We start from the raw sequence: 22895 nt of genomic DNA on the forward strand, positions 1-22895 counted from the left end.
AGACAGTGACTGATAAAACCGGCTGACCCTGTGAGAGCTGCAGGAGAAATATGGAGGAATATTCAGTATGATTCATGCAAAAGCATCTTTGTGATATTTCAGTGTCATTTAAGGATTTCATCACTGAAAATTAATACTTAAATGGTTTAACAGTTGTTAGTTTTTCTTTTCTGTTTTTTGGGGGCAGGTACACTGTGGACAGAACCCCAGTCTGTTATCTATATTACTAACTGAGTTACCTGTTCTACGCACAGGCAGAGAGGATTTATAGCCATGTCAATGTATATTTCATGTCACTTTAGTTTTTTTTTTTTTATTTTAATTTAGTCTCATTGAGGTTGAGCTCTCTTTTGCAAGGGAGACCGAGAATGTGATGTGACTTGAATACATTACATTACATTACATACATAACCCTAACCCGAACATACATACATACATACATACATACATACATACATAACCCTAACCCAAACATACATACATACATACATACATACATAACCCTAACCCGAACATACATACATACATACATAACCCTAACCCAAACATACATACATACATACATACATACATAACCCTAACCCAAACATACATACATACATACATACATACATACATAACCCTAACCCAAACATACATACATACATACATACATACATAACCCTAACCCGAACATACATACATACATACATAACCCTAACCCAAACATACATACATACATACATACATACATACATAACCCTAACCCGAACATACATACATACACATACATACATAACCCTAACCCGAACATGCATACATACATACATAACCCTAACCCAAACATACATACATACATACATACATACATAACCCTAACCCGAACATACATACATACATACATAACCCTAACCCAAACATACATACATACATACATACATACATACATACATAACCCTAACCCGAACATACATACATACACATACATACATAACCCTAACCCGAACATACATACATACACATACATACATAACCCTAACCCGAACATACATACATACACATACATACATAACCCTAACCCGAACATACATACATACATACATAACCCTAACCCAAACATACATACATACATACATTACCAGAACCCTAACATACATACATAACCCTAACCCCAACAGACCCCTAACCAGTAACCCTATTCCTAAGATACATACATACATAACATTAACCTAACCCCATCATACATACATACATACATACATACATATGTATGTATGTAACCATAACCCTGCCCGACATACATACCTATATATAACCCTAACCACACCCCGAACATACATAAATACATACAGACCCCTAACCCTAACATTCACACACACATACATTACCCTAACCCTACCCTACATCCATACCTAAATACGCAACCCAAACCCTACCCCTAATCCTTATCCTAACATATACTCAACAAAAATATAAACGCAACACTTTTGGTTTTGCTCCCATTTTGTATGAGATGAACTCAAAGATCTAAAACTTTTTCCACATACACAATATCACCATTTCCCTCAATATTGTTCACAAACCAGTCTAAATCTGTGATAGTGAGCACTTGTCCTTTGCTGAGATAATCCATCCCACCTCACAGGTGTGCCATATCAAGATGCTGATTAGACACCATGATTAGTGCACAGGTGTGCCTTAGACTGCCCACAATAAAAGGCCACTCTGAAAGGTGCAGTTTTGTTTTATTGGGGGGGATACCAGTCAGTATCTGGTGTGACCACCATTTGCCTCATGTAGTGCAACACATCTCCTTCGCATCATCCGTGAAGAGAACACCTCTCCAACATGCCAAACGCCAGCGAATGTGAGCATTTGCCCACTCAAGTCGGTTACGACGACGAACTGGAGCCAGGTCGAGACCCCGATGAGGACGACGAGCATGCAGATGAGCTTCCCTGAGACGGCTTCTGACAGTTTGTTCAGAAATTCTTTGGTTATGCAAACCGATTGTTCCAGCAGCTGTCCGAGTGGCTGGTCTCAGACGATCTTGGAGGTGAACATGCTGGATGTGGAGGTCCTGGGCTGGTGTGGTTACACGTGGTCTGCGGTTGTGAGGCTGGTTGGATGTACAGCCAAATTCTCTGAAACGCCTTTGGAGACGGCTTATGGTAGAGACATGAACATTCAATACACGAACAACAGCTCTGGTTCACATTCCTGCTGTCAGCATGCCAATTGCACGCTCCCTCAAATCTTGCGACATCTGTGGCATTGTGCTGTGTGATAAAACTGCACCTTTCAGAGTGGCCTTTTATTGTGGGCAGTCTAAGGCACACCTGTGCACTAATCATGGTGTCTAATCAGCATCTTGGTATGGCACACCTGTGAGGTGGGATGGATTATCTCAGCAAAGGAGAAGTGCTCACTATCACAGATTTAGACTGGTTTGTGAACAATATTTGAGGGAAATGGTGATATTGTGTATGTGGAAAAAGTTTTAGTTCTTTGAGTTCATCTCACACAAAATGGGAGCAAAACCAAAAGTGTTGCGTTTATATTTTTGTTGAGATGCATACATAACCCTAACCATAGCCCACATACATACACAACCCTAACATATATCCAGACATACATATATAACCCAATACCTAACTCTAAGCCTAACCCTAACATACATACAGACCCCTAACCCTAAACCTAAGATAATACATACATAACATTAACCCTAACCCTAACATACATACAGTGGCTTGCAAAAGTATTCAGCCCCTTGGTATTTCACACAATTTAATTTGTTTATGGCATTTCAAATACAAAAGTAAATCAGGCTTCTCAGTATAAAAAAATTCTAAAATTATCTTCCTTAGACTCAAACTGAAAGTAAATCTCTACAACTTGATATAAATTAATTAAAAATATAAAAGCCAAGATGATGGGTTGCATAAGTAACCAGCCCCTTTGGTATAATACCTGTAGATAATCAGTTTAATTGCCAGTTTTCTTCAGATGAGTCAGGGGATGGATACATGAACATTTCCAAGTCACTGAATATGTCTTGAACTTTATTTACATCAGTTATGAAGAAATACAAACAGCATGTCACTCTATGGTAAATCTGTGTGGAGCAGACAGTTCTCAAAACTGAGTGAAAAACTGTGCAAGAAGGAGAAGAGTGAGGAAAGCCACCAAGACACCCAGACAACCCAGAAGAAGTTACAGGCTGCTGTGGCTGTGATTGGAGAAATTGTGCACAGTGCATGTTATGCATTTTGTATCCCCAGTTATACAGCTTCATAATGAAGTGGCACAGAGGAGGGGTTTCTTTCACCAAAACATCAAATCTAGGTTTGCATCTCAGATGTACCTTCTGGCAATTTACAGCTGAACTTTCAGGTTTTCTTTTGAAGAAAATCCTCCTCTGTACCACTTCATCATAACCCTATAGGAGTTTCCTGCAGATGTTAAACCAAACCGAAATTTGCGTTCAAAAATCAACAGGCAGTATCTTGTTTTGACTTACAAAGTTAATGTCATGTGTAACACTGTCAGCATAACTGATATTGGTGGTAGTAGTTATTTTTTCTTTTTTAATTCAGTTTGTCTTGTTTTGGAAATAAAATCTTCATATACTGCATCATACAACCCCTTGCAAAAATTATGGAATCACCGGCCTCAGAGGATGTTCATTCAGTTGTTTAATTTTGTAGAAAAAAAGCAGATCACAGACATGACACAAAACTAAAGTCATTTCAAATGGCAACTTTCTGGCTTTAAGAAACACTATAAGAAATCAAGAAAAAAAGATTGTGGCAGTCAGTAACGGTTACTTTTTTAGACCAAGCAGAGGAAAAAAATATGGAATCACTCAATTCTGAGGAAAAAATTATGCGATCACCCTGTAAATTTTCATCCCCAAAATTAACACCTGCATCAAATCAGATCTGCTCATTGACATTGACCCTATGTGTCTTTTTGCAAGGAATGTTTTTGCAGTTTTTGCTCTATGGCAAGATGCATTATCATCTTGAAAAATGATTTCATCATCCCCAAACATCCTTTCAATTGTCCAAAATATCAACGTAACTTGTGCATTTATTGATGATGTAATGACAGCCATCTCCCCAGTGCCTTTACCTGACATGCAGCCCCATATCATCAATGACTGTGGAAATTTACATGTTCTCTTCAGGCAGTCATCTTTATAAATCTCATTGGAAAGGCACCAAACAAAAGTTCCAGCATCATCACCTTGCCCAATGCAGATTCGAGATTCATCACTGAATATGACTTTCATCCAGTCATCCACAGTCCACGATTGCTTTTCCTTAGCCCATTGTAACCTTGTTTTTTTCTGTTTAGGTGTTAATGATGGCTTTCGTTTAGCTTTTCTGTATGTAAATCCCATTTCCTTTAGGCGGTTTCTTACAGTTCGGTCACAGACGTTGACTCCAGTTTCCTCCCATTCGTTCCTCATTTGTTTTGTTGTACATTTTTCGATTTTTGAGACATATAGCTTTAAGTTTTCTGTCTTGACGCTTTGATGTCTTCCTTGGTCTACCAGTATGTTTGCCTTTAACAACCTTCCCATGTTGTTTGTATTTGGTCCAGAGTTTAGACACAGCTGACTGAACAACCAACATCTTTTGCAACATTGCGTGATGATTTACTCTCTTTTAAGAGTTTGATAATCCTCTCCTTTGTTTCAATTGACATCTCTCGTGTTGGAGCCATGATTCATGTCAGTCCACTTGGTGCAACAGCTCTCCAAGGTGTGTTCACTCCTTTTTAGATGCAGACTAACGAGCAGATCTGATATGATGCATGTGTTAGTTTTGGGGATAAAAATTTACAGGGTGATTCCACAATTTTTTCCTCAGAATTGAGTGAGTCCATATTTTTTTCCTTCTGCTTGGTCTAAAAAAGTAACCGTTACTGACTGCCACAATCTTTTTTCTTGATTTCTTATAGTGTTTCTTAAAGCCAGAAAGTTGCCATTTGAAATGACTTTAGTTTTGTGTCATGTCTGTGATCTGCTTTTTTTCTACAAAATTAAACAACTGAATGAACATCCTCCGATGCCGATGATTCCATAATTTTTGCCAGGGGTTGTACATGACACAATGAAAAAGTAAGGACATTAGTGCTGGTATAAAAGTAATTATCTGCTTATCAGTTTTCTGCAGAATGAGCTGTAGAATGTATGAGGAACACTGGCTCTGTGTGTGTGTGTGTGTGTGTGTGTGTGTGTGTGTGTGTGTGTGTGTGTGTGTGTGTGTGTGTGTGTGTGTGTGTGTGTGTGTGTGTGTAATGACAAATTTTAGCTCATTCATTTTCATTTTTACGACACTCTCATTGGAACAGATTGAAGCAATAACTGTGGCTGGAGTTATCACTTTTATAAATCACAGTAATCAGTGCCATTTCTTTCACTTATTAAATAAGTTTCCAGTGATTCAGCTGCCTCTGCTGTCCTGTTTTCTGCGCACAGAGCGCCTGCTCAGGATCTGAGATCTGACAACGTTGGTACACTCTGATTAGCTGATACAAACTGATTGACAAGAGTCAATACATAATCATTTGCCCCAATTGCTTTTGAGTCAAAGATGTAAAGAGGAATTTATGGAAAGTATATGTTCTACTGGATCAGACAGAAACTTAATCTGCTCTCAGGCCTTGGTCATTCTGGGAACTTCCCACTAGTCCTAGGGTCCACTAATCCTGGTTAAGGTTAAGGGTTTGGGTGAACTTTAAATCAGTTTAGGGTTGTAATATACACCATCAAATGTAAATAGGTTAGGACCAGTGGACCCTTGGACCTGTGGGCCCTACCTGTGGTTCCTGGGATCTGAGTTGTTGTTGAATTTTGTTTGGCGGTTACCATGCATTCCATTTAGCCTATATATTAGAGCCTATGCAATCCTTTGTAAATAATACTACACCCCAATGTTAACAGACAGATGGGTGGAATGTAATGCATTTGCATACTTTTAAATTTTATTTTATTTTCTCCCACACATGCATTCAGCTGGTTGTGGCAGATGGCCCCACCATAGGGTCTGGTTCTGCTTTAGGTTTCTTCCCACCCTCACTTTTGCCACATATTTGCTCCTGTAGAAATGTTGGCTCTCTGTAGTCTACTGAGAGAACATCTGTTGTCACTGGGTGATTTCCACACATGAAGATGAATGCCTCCTTAAACAACATGGATTCCAGAAATGTATGGAATAAGTAAGAGCCACTGGCATTCACATAATTAACTGGGGAACCTTTGGCTGTACTAATGAGCACTCGTGCAATGCCAGTAGGAAGATTGTATTCCTATAGCAAATTGGGAGCTCAAGTAGATTTTTCACGGATGGACGTATGAGGCTGTGTTTGAAGATGGGATGTACAAAGAGGTTTACTTATGTACAGGTTCTTGGAAGAGAGTCAGAAACATTTAGAATATTTGAAACAGAAAATCAGTTTCCCAGCTCCTGAACACAGTTTATTTAAACTTAAACTCACAGCAAATATAAGATTTTATTCAGCTTATGTACTTACTGAAACATTGTACAAATTGTGGGAAATTTGTTGGTGTAATCAAAAACGGATTTTAATTAACGTCTCCTCAGTGTTGTCAAGTTAAACTCAGTCACAAGGAACACTGACAGCATATTTTTCACAGTATAAGTATTTGCTAGAATGCTGGCATTAAACATTTTATTGTGAAACAGTGGAAGCAACATGAACTGTTTGATGTGGAAAAAGTGAAGTGCTGTGAATCACTCCTGATGCACAGTAAGTCTTATCATTGTGTCAAACCTTTGGTGACACAAAAGATTAAAAAGGAACAAACCAGCCACAGCAGAAGTGAGATGTGAGGGAGAGTCGCAGAGGGTCTGACTATCCAACATTAGAGAGGAAAATGTTCTTTGGCTCATCCTGCTGTAAAGGCACCAAAATGTTTGCTTTGCAGCAACTTTGTCTACATTTTTCTCTGTTGTTTTGAGTTAATCCAAAGGTTCATGTTTTTGTTGAAAAAACGTTTGCATCTATATCCTTATTTTCCTTCTTTTTGTAGCGACTGCTGACATCCATGGCAAGAAAATCAGCTGTAGGCAAGTGGAGAAAGATGCTGGCCTAGAGGGACAACAAAAATAACAGTTATTATACGAACGAAAGGACACGCAACGGCGCTAAGCTCGCTCATGGTACACTGTGGCCCAAACAGGAAGTGCCAAATTCTTAATCCACAGTGAAACAGGAAATGTCAAACATTTCCTGGATCAACAGACGAGATCCCATGGAATCTCCCGGGAACTCATTGGCAAGCTCACACTGAAACAGGAAGTGCCTAATTACTCTTGTAGGATTGTTGGATCTCTGTAGTGTGTTGAGATAACATATCTTGTCATTGGGTGGAGCTAGAGCGGAGGCCAGGGTTGCACTGGACTCCCCTGAATTCTGACTGGACACAGATGATTGGCATGTCACAGCACCGCATGTCTGGTTGACAAGAGCTACATTTTGAAATCAGTGACACATATTGACTGCTAGGCCCCTCCAGTACAGTAGCTGGTGCTGTGTACCATAAAATGTTCTAATCGACCTGAGTAGAAAAAGAAAAATGTTTGACTCAGATTTTAACTGAACATGTCATTTGAACTATGGACTCCAAATGACATCAAATTTATATTGGTGAGTAAACAAACGTATTTTATGCCAGAAATGAGGTCCAGGTTGTTAAAAGCAGCATTTTTCCTTTAATTCTGGTTGTCTTATATATACACGTTTCTCCATTGATTTCTTTAAACAACCAGGCAGCTGTTGATTCATGAGATAAAATGTGAAGATGCTCAGGCTGAAAGAAATGCAGGTAATTTACTCCTCCTCTGTTCTGTATAAAACCTGTGTACCCTCTTAATTTTGCTCTCTGAAGGACTTATTTTAAAATAACCTCTTAATTTTGCTGTCTGAGTGACACACCAGTGACACAAATTTAGATAAATCTAAAGTTATTTTCCTTAAACTCAAACTGAAAGCAAATTTCTATAACTTCATATAAATTAATTAAAAATATAAAATCCAGCTTCCCGATGAAGTGGTCGAGAGGAGGATTTTCTTATAAAAGTTCAGCTACAATTTGACAGAAAGTACATTTGAGATGAAAGCCTAGATTTGATGTTTTGGTGAAAGAAACTTTATTTCTTCATAATTGATGGTAATAAAGTCCAAGACATATTCATTGACTTGGAAATGTTCATGTTTCCATCTCCTGACTTGTCTGAAGAAAACTGGCAATAAAACTGATTATTATTTACAGGTTTTATCAAGTTTTAGAGATCTGCTTTCAGTTTGAGTTTGAGTAAGATCATTTTGGAAATTTTTATTATTTATTTTTGTATTTCTTGTATTTGAAAAGGCACGATCAAATTAAAATGTGTGAAATTCCAAGTGTTCCAATACTTTTGGAGGGCACAGTATCCTAACCTTATGATGATTGCAAAATGAGTGTGGTATTATTACTGTTTTAAGAATGTTTAATTTTCACTGTTGCTGCCCTTTGTGTGCCCTCCAAAAAATATAAAAAAATAATAATAAAAAAGAAAAAAACATTTGCAAAGGCTGTAAATCTCATGACTGTTTGCATATTAGACGTTCAGGCTATTTAATTCATGTTGGACTTTTTTTTAATTCACTAAGTCACCATAGCAAGATCATCAGTAAAGAATGGACATTTATTGACACTGAAACGTGGAATCGATTAGTGAAGCGTGCACTATTGCCCTGTCAACAGGTGCAATTTCACCCTAAAGAAAAATTCTTGGCACAGAGACAGATATGTCTGATGTGAGATCAACAGCTCTCGGTTTATTGCTGTTTACTTTGTCTTTTAATGCAGCAGCTCTCTGGTCGTTCCGGGAAAGAAAAGCAGCAGAGGTGTGCTTTTAATAGACTTTATGACTTTGATTTATCCTGCTGTTTCCAGTGTCATCAACATCTTAACTGAATGTCCATTACACTGGCTGGACATGATGGACTCACAAACGTGTCTCCGTCCCTGAACAGCGATCCGCCCACGATTTCCAACAAATATTCAGGCTAAACTGTTTGGACGTCTGTTGAGGAGGTTTCGCGCCGTCTCTTTTTTTTTTTTTCTATTTACAGGATGATTTCAAAACTAACAAGACAGGTTTTACAAATCGTGGTGGAAAGTTTGGTTGTGGTGAAGATGAGCTGGACTCAAATACAGGTGATGAATGTTAATTTAACACAGATGGAACACATTTCAAGTTTTCCAGAGTATCACTGGCAGGTTTTTTTTTTTTTACTTGTTTCTAAGGTCCTGCGACTTACACTCTGGTCTGACTCACCATATCTGCTAGGCATGTGGATCTCATCACTGATGAGTCAGTACAATACATATAAAGATACATGACGATACGCTGCAATTCAACATGATGCAAAGAAGTTATACCAAAAATTTAAATAGAAAATAAGAAGCTGCAATTCAGTATAGTACTACGGTATTCTTCTTTCTTTTTCTGCGGTTTCATCACACTGTCAGAACTTAAACAGTAAGACATCACTCTCAGCGAGTGACTTAAAGTGAGCCACTCAACACTTTCAGAGTACCGCCTTGGCAAAAGTAATTTGAGTAGGGTGACCATATTTTGATCACCAAAAACCAGGACACTCGGCCAAACAAAATGAGATACTCAAAAAAGGGTTCCGGTTGGCAGAACCGGAATGATAATATAATTGACGGAACAATGGACAGAACAGTACCTTATTATGCCCCCTACCTCCCAAGCTCCATGTATTGATCACCAATATCAAGACATTAAAACGAGTCTCCAGACAATGAAATAAAATGTTATCATACGAACTAGAAAGTCCCCCCCCACCCCCACCCCCATCATGTTCAAAGCATAAACTTAACATTTTTCAAATCACTGGAATGGCAGATTGCCATATTGGAAAATTTACCCTCACTAACACTAGATGGTACCACACAACCTGTTCTGCCATTCTGTCACTGTTCTGTCAAGAGTTTGGGGCTTCTAATGCTGACCTAAAGGTTCATATAGTGGCTAAATAACTTGATTAGTTTAATGTTGAGACCCGATCATCTCAATACTTGTTTTGCATTTGCTTACACGTAATGTAAGCAAAAATGACCCACTCTGCCAACTTACCAGTTGTTCCAGTTCCATTCCGCCTATAGTTCTGGCAATTAGTAGCTCCCATACTCAAATAATACTAGACGTTTCATCAACGATGTCCAAAGATGAAAAATAATGAAAACCAGGACGTTTACATCACTTTCTAAAAAAAACAAAAACAAAAACAGGATGGCCAGGACAGGATGTAAAAACAGTACATGTCCTGGGAAAACAGGACGTTTGGTCACCCTAAATTTGAGGTACCTTCTCTCCAGTTTTGCTGGAGCTCGGGTTACAATCTGCGGCCATGTTGATACCTTTTAGCAGCACAGCATTCTTTACAAATCAATCAATCAATCAATTTTTTTTTTATATAGCGCCAAATCACAACAAACAGTTGCCCCAAGGCACTTTATATTGTAAGGCAAGGCCATACAATAATGATGTAAAACCCCAACGGTCAAAACGACCCCCTGTGAGCAAGCACTTGGCTACAGTGGGAAGGAAAAACTCCCTTTTAACAGGAAGAAACCTCCAGCAGAACCAGGCTCAGGGAGGGGCAGTCTTCTGCTGGGACTGGTTGGGGCTGAGGGAGAGAACCAGGAAAAAGATATGCTGTGGAGGGGAGCAGAGATCGATCACTAATGATTAAATGCAGAGTGGTGCATACAGAGCAAAAAGAGAAAGAAACAGTGCATCATGGGAACCCCCCAGCAGTCTACGTCTATAGCAGCATAACTAAGGGATGGTTCAGGGTCACCTGATCCAGCCCTAACTATAAGCTTTAGCAAAAAGGAAAGTTTTAAGCCTAATCTTAAAAGTAGAGAGGGTGTCTGTCTCCCTGATCTGAATTGGGAGCTGGTTCCACAGGAGAGGAGCCTGAAAGCTGAAGGCTCTGCCTCCCATTCTACTCTTACAAACCCTAGGAACTACAAGTAAGCCTGCAGTCTGAGAGCGAAGCGCTCTATTGGGGTGATGACCTGTGTCTTGTCAAGTTTCCCGTCTTTTTTTTTTTTAAGCCAAAATATCGCCAAACACCTGATTTAAATGTTTTAGGTGTGTCAAAAATCTATTCCGACTGCTTGCTGTTGTTGTCGCGGACCTCCATGTTTGTTGCAGTAGAATTGTGCTTTCTGGCTTCCGTCCGTGTTCAAAACAAAAGTAGCGATGCATCGCGCACGTTTGTATCTAGATACCGATTCGTATTGATTAATCTCCACATGCCTAGTAGTCCAGCAGATGAGACTATTTAGAGTGGAATCCTGCAAATGGTGATAAAAGCATCAAATTCTGCAGAAATACTCCACAGACAATCCTCTTTTGAAAAAACCGACTGGCCGACAGATTCAAGTTGCTCCAATTTTGGTAAAAAGTGATGCAAATTACTAGTTAACACGGTTTTAAAAAGGAAGTTTGGACCATGTATCATCCTTACTTATCACATTACGGGGTAACATATGTCACATGTCATAGAATCCAATAGACGTAGACCTTGTTTGACCTTTAGCATTTAGCACTGTCAAAACTATTCCATTTATTAATCCTATTAGCTCAACCAATAACTTACATCACTTTTTACCAAAATTGGAGCAACTTTAAATTTTGACCCCTGTACAAAATGAAACTGACCTTTGTCACCATTCTTGCTGTTTTTATCCCGTAACTCCATACTAGAATTCAGTCACAGATAGTCCAAACTATACCTTTTTGGAATCTTTCTGATCAGGCAAATAATGTAGAATATTTTTCAATATAATTGGAGCATCTTTTAATTTTGACCTCTGTGTAATTCTTCAATTGACCCCTACCTGACCACCGATTGAAGTCAAGTGGCCAATCGGTTTTTTCAAAAGAGTAGTGTCTAAGGCAGGGGTGGGCAACCTGTTCCAGAAAGAGCCAAGAGGGTGCAGGTTTTCTTTGCAGCCACTGACTCCACCAGGTGATTTCACTGATTAACTGATTCCATCTGCTCAAAGTGATATTAATCAGTAAAATCACCTGGTGGAGTCAGTGGCTGCAAAGAAAACCTGCACCCTCTTGGCTCTTTCTGGAACAGGTTGCCCACCCCTGGTCTAAGGAGTATTTCTGCCGAATTTGATGCTTTGTTTTCACCATTTGCATGATTGTTTCAGTTATCTGCTGCACTATAGTTGGGTTATGCTGTTTAATACACATCTAAATTTTCTGTCAGATTATAGAAAATTACAAATTTAGAATATGAAGTTTTACAGACACACTGGCCAGGACAAAAGCATTTAGACAGAACCTGGGTGGCGTGTGCACCCACCGTCACTATTCCATTGTCCTTCCACTCATTCACACACATGTACTACATCTCACCTCTACTTTCATTCACCTTTTCTCCAGTGTGTACCTCCTCATCTCCGGGCTCATCTTAACATGCCCCCTACTCCCACTACAAATCTCATCATCTGCAAACACTGTGGAGACCCCTTCTTGATCTCATCCGTCCACCTGCCCATCACAACAGCAGATAATAAATGACTGTAGCTCCTGTTTATCATTCCTAATAGACACCCTACCAATAACACACTGTCCTCAGACATATCCTGTATCACCCTCACATACTCCTCTTGTCTGTACTTCAACAACACCTGAGCAAATGTTTATGTTCTCAACATGAAGGCATAGTGCTACACTCGGATCATCTATTCTTGGCTGAGCTTCCACTACTCTTTCTTGTAATTATACTCCTCAATCATTTTGCATTCCATTTATTGAACAATTTGGTTAAGAGCTCAACTGCCATCTCTCCTAAAGATCTGGCATGTGATCTGGATCAACTACCTTTCCACTCTTCTTGGGTGTACATCTTTACTAATCTCTTACACGTCCTGATTCACCATCTCCACATTACCCCTCTCACTCATTTTCTTCATTCATCTGCTCCTCAAAGAACTCCATCTTACCACCACACTATCCTCACTTATCAGCACATTTCCATCAGCATTGTATTAATCAAAGCTAGTACTCCAATTGTCTGAGATTGGAGCAGGTTTGCATTTATTTTATGCAGTTACTTTATATTTGGAGTGTGGGTTACTTCATGCTAACATAACCATAAGAAATCAAATTTAAAATGGCAAAGATGGCAAAAAAAACAAAACAAAAGACACACACACACACACACACAAAAAACCCCAAAACTGATTGCTTTTCTGTGCAGAAACTACGGACTTCATTTAACCGTCTCTACAATTCAACAATTTCTCAATACAGGCTTTTAAAATATTTTCAGGGTGCATATCTTGTGACTTTTATTAGTCCACCTGGCAAACTGCTGAGACCGAAACAGTTCTGGTTGTCATATGACAGCTCATTTTAATTGAGAGTCCCTAAAGTCCCAAAGGAGCTCAAACACCTTCATTAAAATGTTAAAAACCCAGCGGGTGAACAGAAAAGTAGCTGAAAAAGGCTAATGACTTTATCTGGACATAACACCTCAAACACATCATGCAAACTAGTACCTATTTGAGTTTTGTTTTTTTTTCAATCCCAATCAAGCATTGATAAACAACATCTTTATTGAATCAAAGTATCTTTTCTCTCAGGGTGAAATAGTAAATAATTTACAAATATTTCACATGTCAGTTCCTTGAAAATGTGACAAAACCACCACTAAGGAAACAAGAATATAACAGGATTATTGTCACAACAAATCGGTGGCGGTGGTTTTTTTTTTTGATGCATTCATGGTTTAAGAAAGCAGCAAACCACACACACAAAAAATATGGAACTCGACACATGCTCTCCTGTGTCTGGACAGTTGCTGTTTGTGACCCAACAAAAATGTCTAAAATATGTGATATTTGTCTGGTTGGAGCTTCTCACAAAAGCCTACAAATGAGATGTGAAATTAAAATTGCAGCACCAAGCAAATGTATGTATATGGGGGGGGGGGGGGGGTTGATTGTTCAAAACCTACATATGCAAATGGGGATGTCAGGAAAGTACAATGGTCAAACGGTGTCTACTACAATCATTTTTCACGTATGACCAGTACGCATGTGAAACAAACTGAGTACAGCTGCTGATACTATATTAATTTTACAACCATGTTTAGACTTTATAAAGACACTAAATTATTGTGATTAATAAACATCAAGTAAATAACGACCTCAAATCGCTCAAAGTGAACATGCTACTGTGATTTAAGAGTAAACAATATGTTGACGATTGAATTCTGTCAAACAACTATGGCCGTTAGAGGTATTCTAGGGTTTTTAACGGTATTAAGCAACTTTGTTTTTTGCTGTGCAGAAGGTCAGTTCCTGCATTGGATAAATACAATCACAGTCTATTAATGTCACACACAGCAACCATGAAAACATGCTCCTGGATGTAAATTTGTACAACAACATTCTTTGCTAATTAGCAATCAGACAGATGATGGGACTTTTGCACTCCTAAGCTTCAATTTATTCCTTTCTGCAGGAAACAATGAGGATTTAGACTGTTTGTTTGAATCCTGTAAGAATCTTCCCTTGTGCAACCTTAATGGAACAATCGCTTGACTGTTGAGAAACTCCTGTGTAAATGAGTAGTGGTCTACTTAAAAAGTGACTGTTCTGAATAAACAGCACTCTCAGTGGGATGATGTACCATATGGACCCCCACTCCCCCTTCCAAAAAAAGAAAAACCACTGAATAGGACTAAATTTGGGTTTTACGAGAAACATTACAAAAGACAAAGAAGCTTATTTTACCAGTACGACAACAAATGTACATATGCAATCGCCACAAAAAGTTGATGAAAACATTCAAATGTCCACACCTGCTGGTTGCAATAACAATCCTAAAAACAATCGAAAAGGAAAATAAAACCAGAAATAGAGTAAAATATTTAGCTGCACACCTTAGCAAATGTACTCCGAAATCTTTGGCATGTACAAACAGCAAATTTTACAATTTACAACAATTTTTTGTTCTCATTAATATAAAACTTGAAATAGAAAAAAGATGTATCAAAAGTCAGATTTCCTATAGTATGTTATCTCACAATAAAATGTTATTTTTTTTAATGCCAAAAACGCCAACCCTAGAAAAAACAAAAAACAAATGAAGACCTATTTACATCGTAATATATCATAGAGACAGAATTCTGTACAGAACATTCATTCATGACAGCACACGTGTGGCTGAAGCGCTCACACCGAATCTGAAGTGGAGAGAAATAGGATACAAACGCAGCCGTTTCAGGTGTCCCTTCATTTATTCGTCACATGAAGTCATTGAGCTCCGCCTCCAAGGCAGCAGCCATCTCATCTGCCTCCGAGCTGCTGCCCTCCTCCTCCTCTTCCTCCTCGTTGGAATCTTTGGCAGGCTCCTCAGCAGAGTCCAACAACTCCGCCTCGTCCTCATTAACGTCATCATGCTTACGTTTGTGGGGTCTGGGAAAAAAAAAAAAAAAAAATCATGTACAAAGTAATTAACGGTAAACCTCTTGCAACAAACATTGATGAGCACCTCAGATGAAACAGATCAGCTTAGAAGAGAAGAACATTTGAGGAGAAAGAGAAGGAACCATAAATACATCAGACATACAGGAACACCACTCAGCTCTTTGAAATAACCCTCATTTACAGGGCCATCCTGCAGGCTGCCGTTCTACTACGATCACCCGTGATAAAACAAAACAACAACAACAACAACAACAAAACATGCAAATGCAAGCTGAAACGGGTTAATACAACTTGCTTAAGAAGGCTTATAAAGTGCAGACCTGGCAACTTGCCCAAAAATGAAAGAAAGGAGCTGCACCCTCGGCCAAAAATGGCAACAAAAGTTGCTTAGGCTTCAAATATTTATCCCGATGGAGTCCTAGTATAGTGCTTTATAAATTAATATTACAGCAATTTCATCCATTCTGCAATTATGCAGCAGGGCCTTGAAATTAAACTTGTGAAATTAGAGGAAAATTTCGAGTCAGGGTTTAGGGCCCGCGGGGCCCAGAAAACAAATTATTTTTGTATCTAATGATACATTTTCAGCATATCCTGAGAGAAAAAAAATATCAAAAGAAGTGCATATTAAAATGATCCTAGACTCAATCTTTCATTTAAACTGTCAATGATAATGTTGAAATAACAATATGATGTGGAAGTAGGACCTGGAATGATTTTCCTTTTAATTGTAAACCAAATTATACATTAACTCAGAACAATTAAACTACATGAAATTCAAAAAGACTGAAAAGAATGTTACAGCATTTCAAAAACTACAGCTAAAGCTTGTAGAATATTTTGAAAATCAGGGTAAAATATCAATAACACACCTTATAGTATAAAGTCACACATTCTTGTGTAAATTCCTGTAAATCCAGTGTCTTTTTTCCCATGAAAAAAGTCTACATTAATAAAAACTTTACATTCTTGTGTAAATTCATGTAAATCCATTCAAAGCCACAATGTCTGTTCTCCAATAAAAGAAAGTCTTGATTAATAATAAAAAGTCACATAATACTGTCTAAAATCCAGTTTGAGCATCACAATGTTTATTTTCCAGGGAGAGAAAAATTATTACCGTGCTTCCTGATATCATTGTACACTTTTCCCTGTTTATCTTTCAGGTGTGTTCATGAAGCCAGTGACAATTCCACGGATTCTTGTCCTTGTCAAACTCTTTCAAACTGTCTTTCTCACCATCTTCGCTCTGTCCGACGTCGGTCCGTGGCACAGACAGGCTGCACAATTCTTTTAAAAACATGAGCCACACAGCGTCGCCACAGCAACCAACCAGTCCCGCTTTACGACAACTGTCATAACAGCTACGCTTTGAGTGGCATTTTTTTCTCCGCAAAGTTCCGCGGATCCGAGGACACAGATTTATCTGTAACACACAGATCAGTGTCCGCAGACTTATAAAACCTGCACGATGTCACAAAAAAAAAAACGCGTTGCATTAGGCAAAAGTCAGTGATGATGACAATTACAGAGTACAACACTAACACACACCCCCCCATGATGAAATCCGTGGAATTCCTTGGATCCACGGAGTTTTCACAGCCCTGATGTAGTGATAAATGTGACATACTCCAGTGCAACTTCTATACAATATTTTTTTTCCTCTTAAAGAGACATTTTGGACTGATGTGTCTTATACTCTAGAAAATATGGAACGTTCGCCATCACTCACTGCTCTGTGAAATATGGATCATACACACACACTTCTTCTTCTTTGTCTTTCGGCTGTTCCCGTTAGGGGTCGCCACAGCAGATCATTCATTTCCATCTCACCCTGTCCTCTGTATCTTCCTCTGTCACACCAACCACCTGCATGTCCTCTCTCAGCACATCCATGAACCTCCTCTTTGGTCTCCCTCTTCTCCTCCTGCCTGGTGGCTCCATCCTCAGCATCCTTCTCCCTATATACCCTGGGTCCCTCCTCTGCACATGTCCAAACCATCTCAATCTCGCCTCTCTGACTTTGTCTCCAAACCGTCCCACCTGAGCTGTCACTCTATGTTCATTCCTAATCTTGTCCATTCTTGTCACTCCCAAAGAGAATCTCAACATCTTCAGCTCTGCCACCTCCAGCTCTGCCTCCTGTCTTTTTGTTAGTGCCACTGTCTCTAAACCATACAACATAGCTGGTCACTACTGTTTTGTAAACTTTCCCCTTCACTCTTGCTGATATTCTTCGGTCACAAATCACTCCTGCCACCTTTCTCCACCCACTCCACCCTGCCTGCACTCTCTTCTTCACCTCTCTACCACACTCTCCATTACTTTGAACAGTTGACCCCAAATATTTAAACTCATCTACTTTCACCACTTCTACTCCTTGTAACTGCACTATTCCACTGGGCTCCCTCTCATTCACACACATGTACTCAGTCTTGCTTCTACTGACTTTCATTCCCCTTCTCTCCAAAGCATATCTCCACTTCTCCAGACTAGACTCAACTTGCTCTCTACTCTCACTACAGATCACAATGTCATCTGCAAACATCATAGTCCATGGGGACTCCTGTCTGATCTCATCTGTCAACCTGTCCATCACCACTGCAAACAAAAAAGGACTCAGAGCTGATCCTTGGTGTAATCCCACCTCCACCTTGAATGAGTCTGTCATTCCGACTGCGCATCTCACCGCTGTCACACTATTCTTGTACATGTCCTGCACTACCCTAACGTACTTCTCTGCCACTCCAGACTTCCTCATACAATGCCACAACTCTTCTCTTGGCACCCTATCATAAGCTTTTTCTAAGTCCACAAACACACAATGTAACTCTTTCTGTCCTTCTCTGTACTTTTCCAACAGTATTCTCAGAGCAAACACTGCATCTGTAGTGCTCTTTCTCGGCAAGAAACCATATTGCTGCTCACAGATCTTAACCTGTTTTCTAAGCCTAGCTTCTACTACTCTTTCCCATAACTTCATGCTGTGGCTGATCAGCCACAGCATGAATGTAGTTACTGCAGCTCTGCACATCACCCTTGTTCTTGAAAATAGGAACCAGCACACTTCGTCTCCACTCCTCAGGCATCCTCTCACTTTCCAAGATTTTATTAAACAATCTGGTTAGAAACTACTGCCATCTCTCCTAGACATTTCCATGCCTCCATTGGAATGTCATCTGGACCAACTGCCTTTCCACTCTTCATCCTCTTCATAGCAGCCCTCACTTCGTCCTTGCTAATCTCTTTTACTTCCTGATTTACTCTCACCACATCATCCAGCCTTTTCTCTCGCTCATTTTCTTTATTCATCAACTCTTCAAAATATTCCCTCCACCTTCTCAGCACACACTCCTCACTTGTCAGCACATTACCATGTGCATCTTTTACCACCCTAACCTGCTGCACATCCTTTCCAGCTCTGTCCCTTTGTCTGGCCAATCGGTACAAGTCCTTTTCTCCTTCCTTACTATTCAACTTCTTGTACAGCTCGCAATATGCCTTTTCCTTTGCTTCTGCCACTTCTCTTCTCGCCTTACGCCACATCTCCTTGTACTCCTGTCTACTTTCTTCATCTCTCCGACTATTCCAAAACGGTTTCGCCAACCTCTTTCTCCTTATGCTTTCCTGGACCTCTTCATTCCACCACCAAGTCTCCTTGTCTTCCTTCCACTGTCCAGATGTCATACCCAGTACTGCCCTAGCTGTCTCCCTCACCACATCTGCAGTACTTTTGCAGTTGTCCAAAACTGCTTCCCCTCCAACTAGTGCTTCTCTCACCTGCTCGCTAAATTTCACACAACAGTCTTCCTCCTTCAGCTTCCACCATCTGATCCTTTGTTGAGCTCTCACTCTCTTCTTCTTCTTTACCTCTAAAGTCATCCTACAAACAACCATCCTATGCTGTCTAGTGACACTCTCTCCTGCTACCACCTTACAGTCTGTGATTTCTTTTAGCTTGCATCTCCTATAAAGAATGTAGTCCACCTGTGTGCACCTTCCTCCACTCTTATATGTTACCCTGTGCTCCTCCCTTTTCTTAAAGTAGGTATTCACCACAGCCATTTCCATCCTTTTTGCAAAATCAACTACCATCTGTCCTTCCCCATTCCTATCCTTGATACCATATCTATCCATTACTTCCTCATCACCTCTGTTCCCTTCACCAACATGCCCATTGAAGTCTGCTCCTATCACCACTCTTTCATGCTTGGGCACACTCTCCACCACCTCATCTAACACACTCCAGAAATCTTTTTTAGTGTGTGTGTGTATGGATAATACACAAACACACACACACTGTGTATATATATATATATATATATATATATATATATATATATATATATATATATATATATATATATATATATATCAATCAATTTTATATAGCGCCAAATCACAACAAACAGTTGCCCCAAGGCGCTTTATATTGTAAGGCAAGGCCATACAATAATTATGTAAAAACCCCAACGGTCAAAACGACCCCCTGTGAGCAAGCACTTGGCGACAGTGGGAAGGAAAAACTCCCTTTTAACAGGAAGAAACCTCCAGCAGAACCAGGCTCAGGGAGGGGCAGTCTTCTGCTGGGACTGGTTGGGGCTGAGGGAGAGAACCAGGAAAAAGACATGCTGTGGAGGGGAGCAGAGATTAATCACTAATGATTAAATGCAGAGTGGTGCATACAGAGCAAAAAGAGAAAGAAACACTCAGTGCATCATGGGAAAAAACCACCGCAGCGCAGTGCCTTTAATACCTATGGCATGCTCTAATCTCTGTAATAAAATTTTATGGTCAACAGTATCAAAAGCAGCACTGAGGTCTAACAGAACAAGCACAGAGATGAGTCCACTGTCTGAGGCCATAAGAAGATCATTTGTAACCTTCACTAATGCTGTTTCTGTACTATGATGAATTCTAAAACCTGACTGAAACTCTTCAAATAGACCATTCCTTTGCAGATGATCAGTTAGCTGTTTTACAACTACCCTTTCAAGAATTTTTCAGAGAAAAGGAAGGTTGGAGATTGGCCTATAATTAGCTAAGATAGCTGGGTCAAGTGATGGCTTTTTAAGTAATGGTTTAATTACTGCCACCTTAAAAGCCTGTGGTACATAGCCAACTAATAAAGACAGATTGATCATATTTAAGATTGAACCATTAAATAATGGTAGGGCTTCCTTGAGCAGCCTGGTAGGAATGGGGTCTAATAGACATGTTGATGGTTTGGATGAAGTAACTAATGAAAATAACTCAAGACAGAACAATCTGAGAGAAAGAGTCTAACCAAATACCGGCATCACTGAAAGCAGCCAAAGATAACGATACGTCTTTGGGATGGTTATGAGTAATTTTTTCTCTAATAGTTAAAATTTTATTAGCAAAGAAAGTCATGAAGTCATTACTAGTTAAAGTTAAAGGAATACTCGGCTCAATAGAGCTCTGACTCTTTGTCAGCCTGGCTACAGTGCTGAAAAGAAACCTGGGGTTGTTCTTATTTTCTTCAATTAGTGATGAGTAGTAAGATGTCCTAGCTTTACGGAGGGCTTTTTTTTAATAGAGCAACAGACTCTTTTTCCAGGCTAAGTGAAGATCTTCTAAATTAGTGAGACGCCGTTTCCTCTCCAACTTACGGGTTATCTGCTTTAAGCTGTGAGTTTGTGAGTTATACCACGGACTCAGGCACTTCTGATTTAAAGCTCTCTTTTTCAGAGGAGCTACAGCATCCAAAGTTGTCTTCAATGAGGATGTAAAACTATTGACGAGATACTCTATCTCACTTACAGAGTTTAGGTAGCTACTCTGCACTGTGTTGGTATATGGCATTAGAGAACATAAAAAAGGAATCATATCCTTAAACCTAGTTACAGCGCTTTCTGAAAGACTTCTAGTGTAATGAAACTTATTCCCCACTGCTGGGTAGTCCATCAGAGTAAATGTAAATGTTATTAAGAAATGATCAGACAGAAGGGAGTTTTCAGGGAATACTGTTAAGTCTTCAATTTCCATACCATAAGTCAGAACAAGATCTAAGATATGATTAAAGTGGTGGTTGGACTCATTTACATTTTGAGCAAAGCCAACTGAGTCTAATAATAGATTAAAGGCAGTGTTGAGGCTGTCATTCTCAGCATCTGTGTGGATGTTAAAATCGCCCACTATAATTATCTTATCTGAGCTAAGCACTAAGTCAGACAAAAGGTCTGAAAATTCACAGAGAAACTCACAGTAACGACCAGGTGGACGATAGATAATAACAAATAAAACTGGTTTTTGGGACTTCCAATTTGGATGGACAAGACTAAGAGTCAAGCTTTCAAATGAATTAAAGCTCTGTCTGGGTTTTTGATTAATTAATAAGCTGGAATGGAAGATTGCTGATAATCCTCCGCCTCGGCCCGTGCTACGAGCGTTCTGGCAGTTAGTGTGACTCGGGGTGTTGACTCATTTAAACCAACATATTCATCCTGCTGTAACAAGGTTTCTGTAAGGCAGAATAAATCAATATGTTGATCAATTATTATATCATTTACTAACAGGGACTTAGAAGAGAGAGACCTAATGTTTAATAGACCACATTTAACTGTTTTAGTCTGTGGTGCAGTTGAAGGTGCTATATTATTTTTTCTTTTTGAATTTTTATGCTTAAATAGATTTTTGCTGGTTATTGGTGGTCTGGGAGCAGGCACCGTCTCTATGGGGATGGGGTAATGAGGGGATGGCAGGGGGAGAGAAGCTGCAGAGAGGTGTGTAAGACTACAACTCTGCTTCCTGGTCCCAACCCTGGATAGTCAGGGTTTGGAGGGTTTAAGAAAATTGGCCAGATTTCTAGAAATGAGAGCTACTCCATCTAAAGTGGGATGGATGCCGTCTCTCCTAACAAGACCAGGTTTTCCCCAGAAGCTTTGCCAATTATCTATGAAGCCCACCTCATTTTTTGGACACCACTCAGACAGCCAGCAATTCAGGGAGAACATGCGGCTAAACATGTCACTCCCGGTCCGATTGGGGAGGGGCCCAGAGAAAACTACAGAGTCCGACATTGTTTTTGCAAAGTTACACACCAATTCAATGTTAATTTTAGTGACCTCCGATTGGCGTAGCCGGGTGTCATTACTGCCGACGTGAATTACAATCTTACCAAATTTACGCTTAGCCTTAGCCAGCAGTTTCAAATTTCCTTCAATGTCGCCTGCTCTGGGACCCGGAAGACAACCAACTATGGTTGCTGGTGTCACTAACTTCACATTTCTGAAAACAGAGTCGCCAATAACCAGAGTTTGATCCTCGGCGGGTGTGTTGTCGAGTGGGGAAAAATGGTTAGAAATGTTAACAGGTTGAC

The 22895-nt window shown here is 39.6% G+C and overlaps 1 protein-coding gene across 3 annotated transcripts in view; it reads right to left on the reverse strand.

The window, feature by feature from the left end:
* Positions 1–13652: 13652 nt before the first annotated feature.
* ctdp1 (CTD (carboxy-terminal domain, RNA polymerase II, polypeptide A) phosphatase, subunit 1) overlaps positions 13653–22895 on the reverse strand; it is an 84397-nt gene continuing 75154 nt past the window's right edge. For 2 of the 3 annotated variants that reach the window (XM_034160992.1, XM_034160991.1), the window contains exon 13: positions 13653–15541. In XM_034160992.1, the coding sequence (XP_034016883.1) occupies positions 15370–15541 (172 nt within the window). In that variant the 3' untranslated portion in view covers positions 13653–15369. The remainder of the gene's footprint in view (positions 15542–22895) is intronic. The other variant, XR_004558158.1, reaches the window with a different exon arrangement.

The sequence above is a fragment of the Thalassophryne amazonica genome, chromosome 20 (assembly GCF_902500255.1).
Source record: "Thalassophryne amazonica chromosome 20, fThaAma1.1, whole genome shotgun sequence".
NCBI lineage: Eukaryota > Metazoa > Chordata > Actinopteri > Batrachoidiformes > Batrachoididae > Thalassophryne > Thalassophryne amazonica.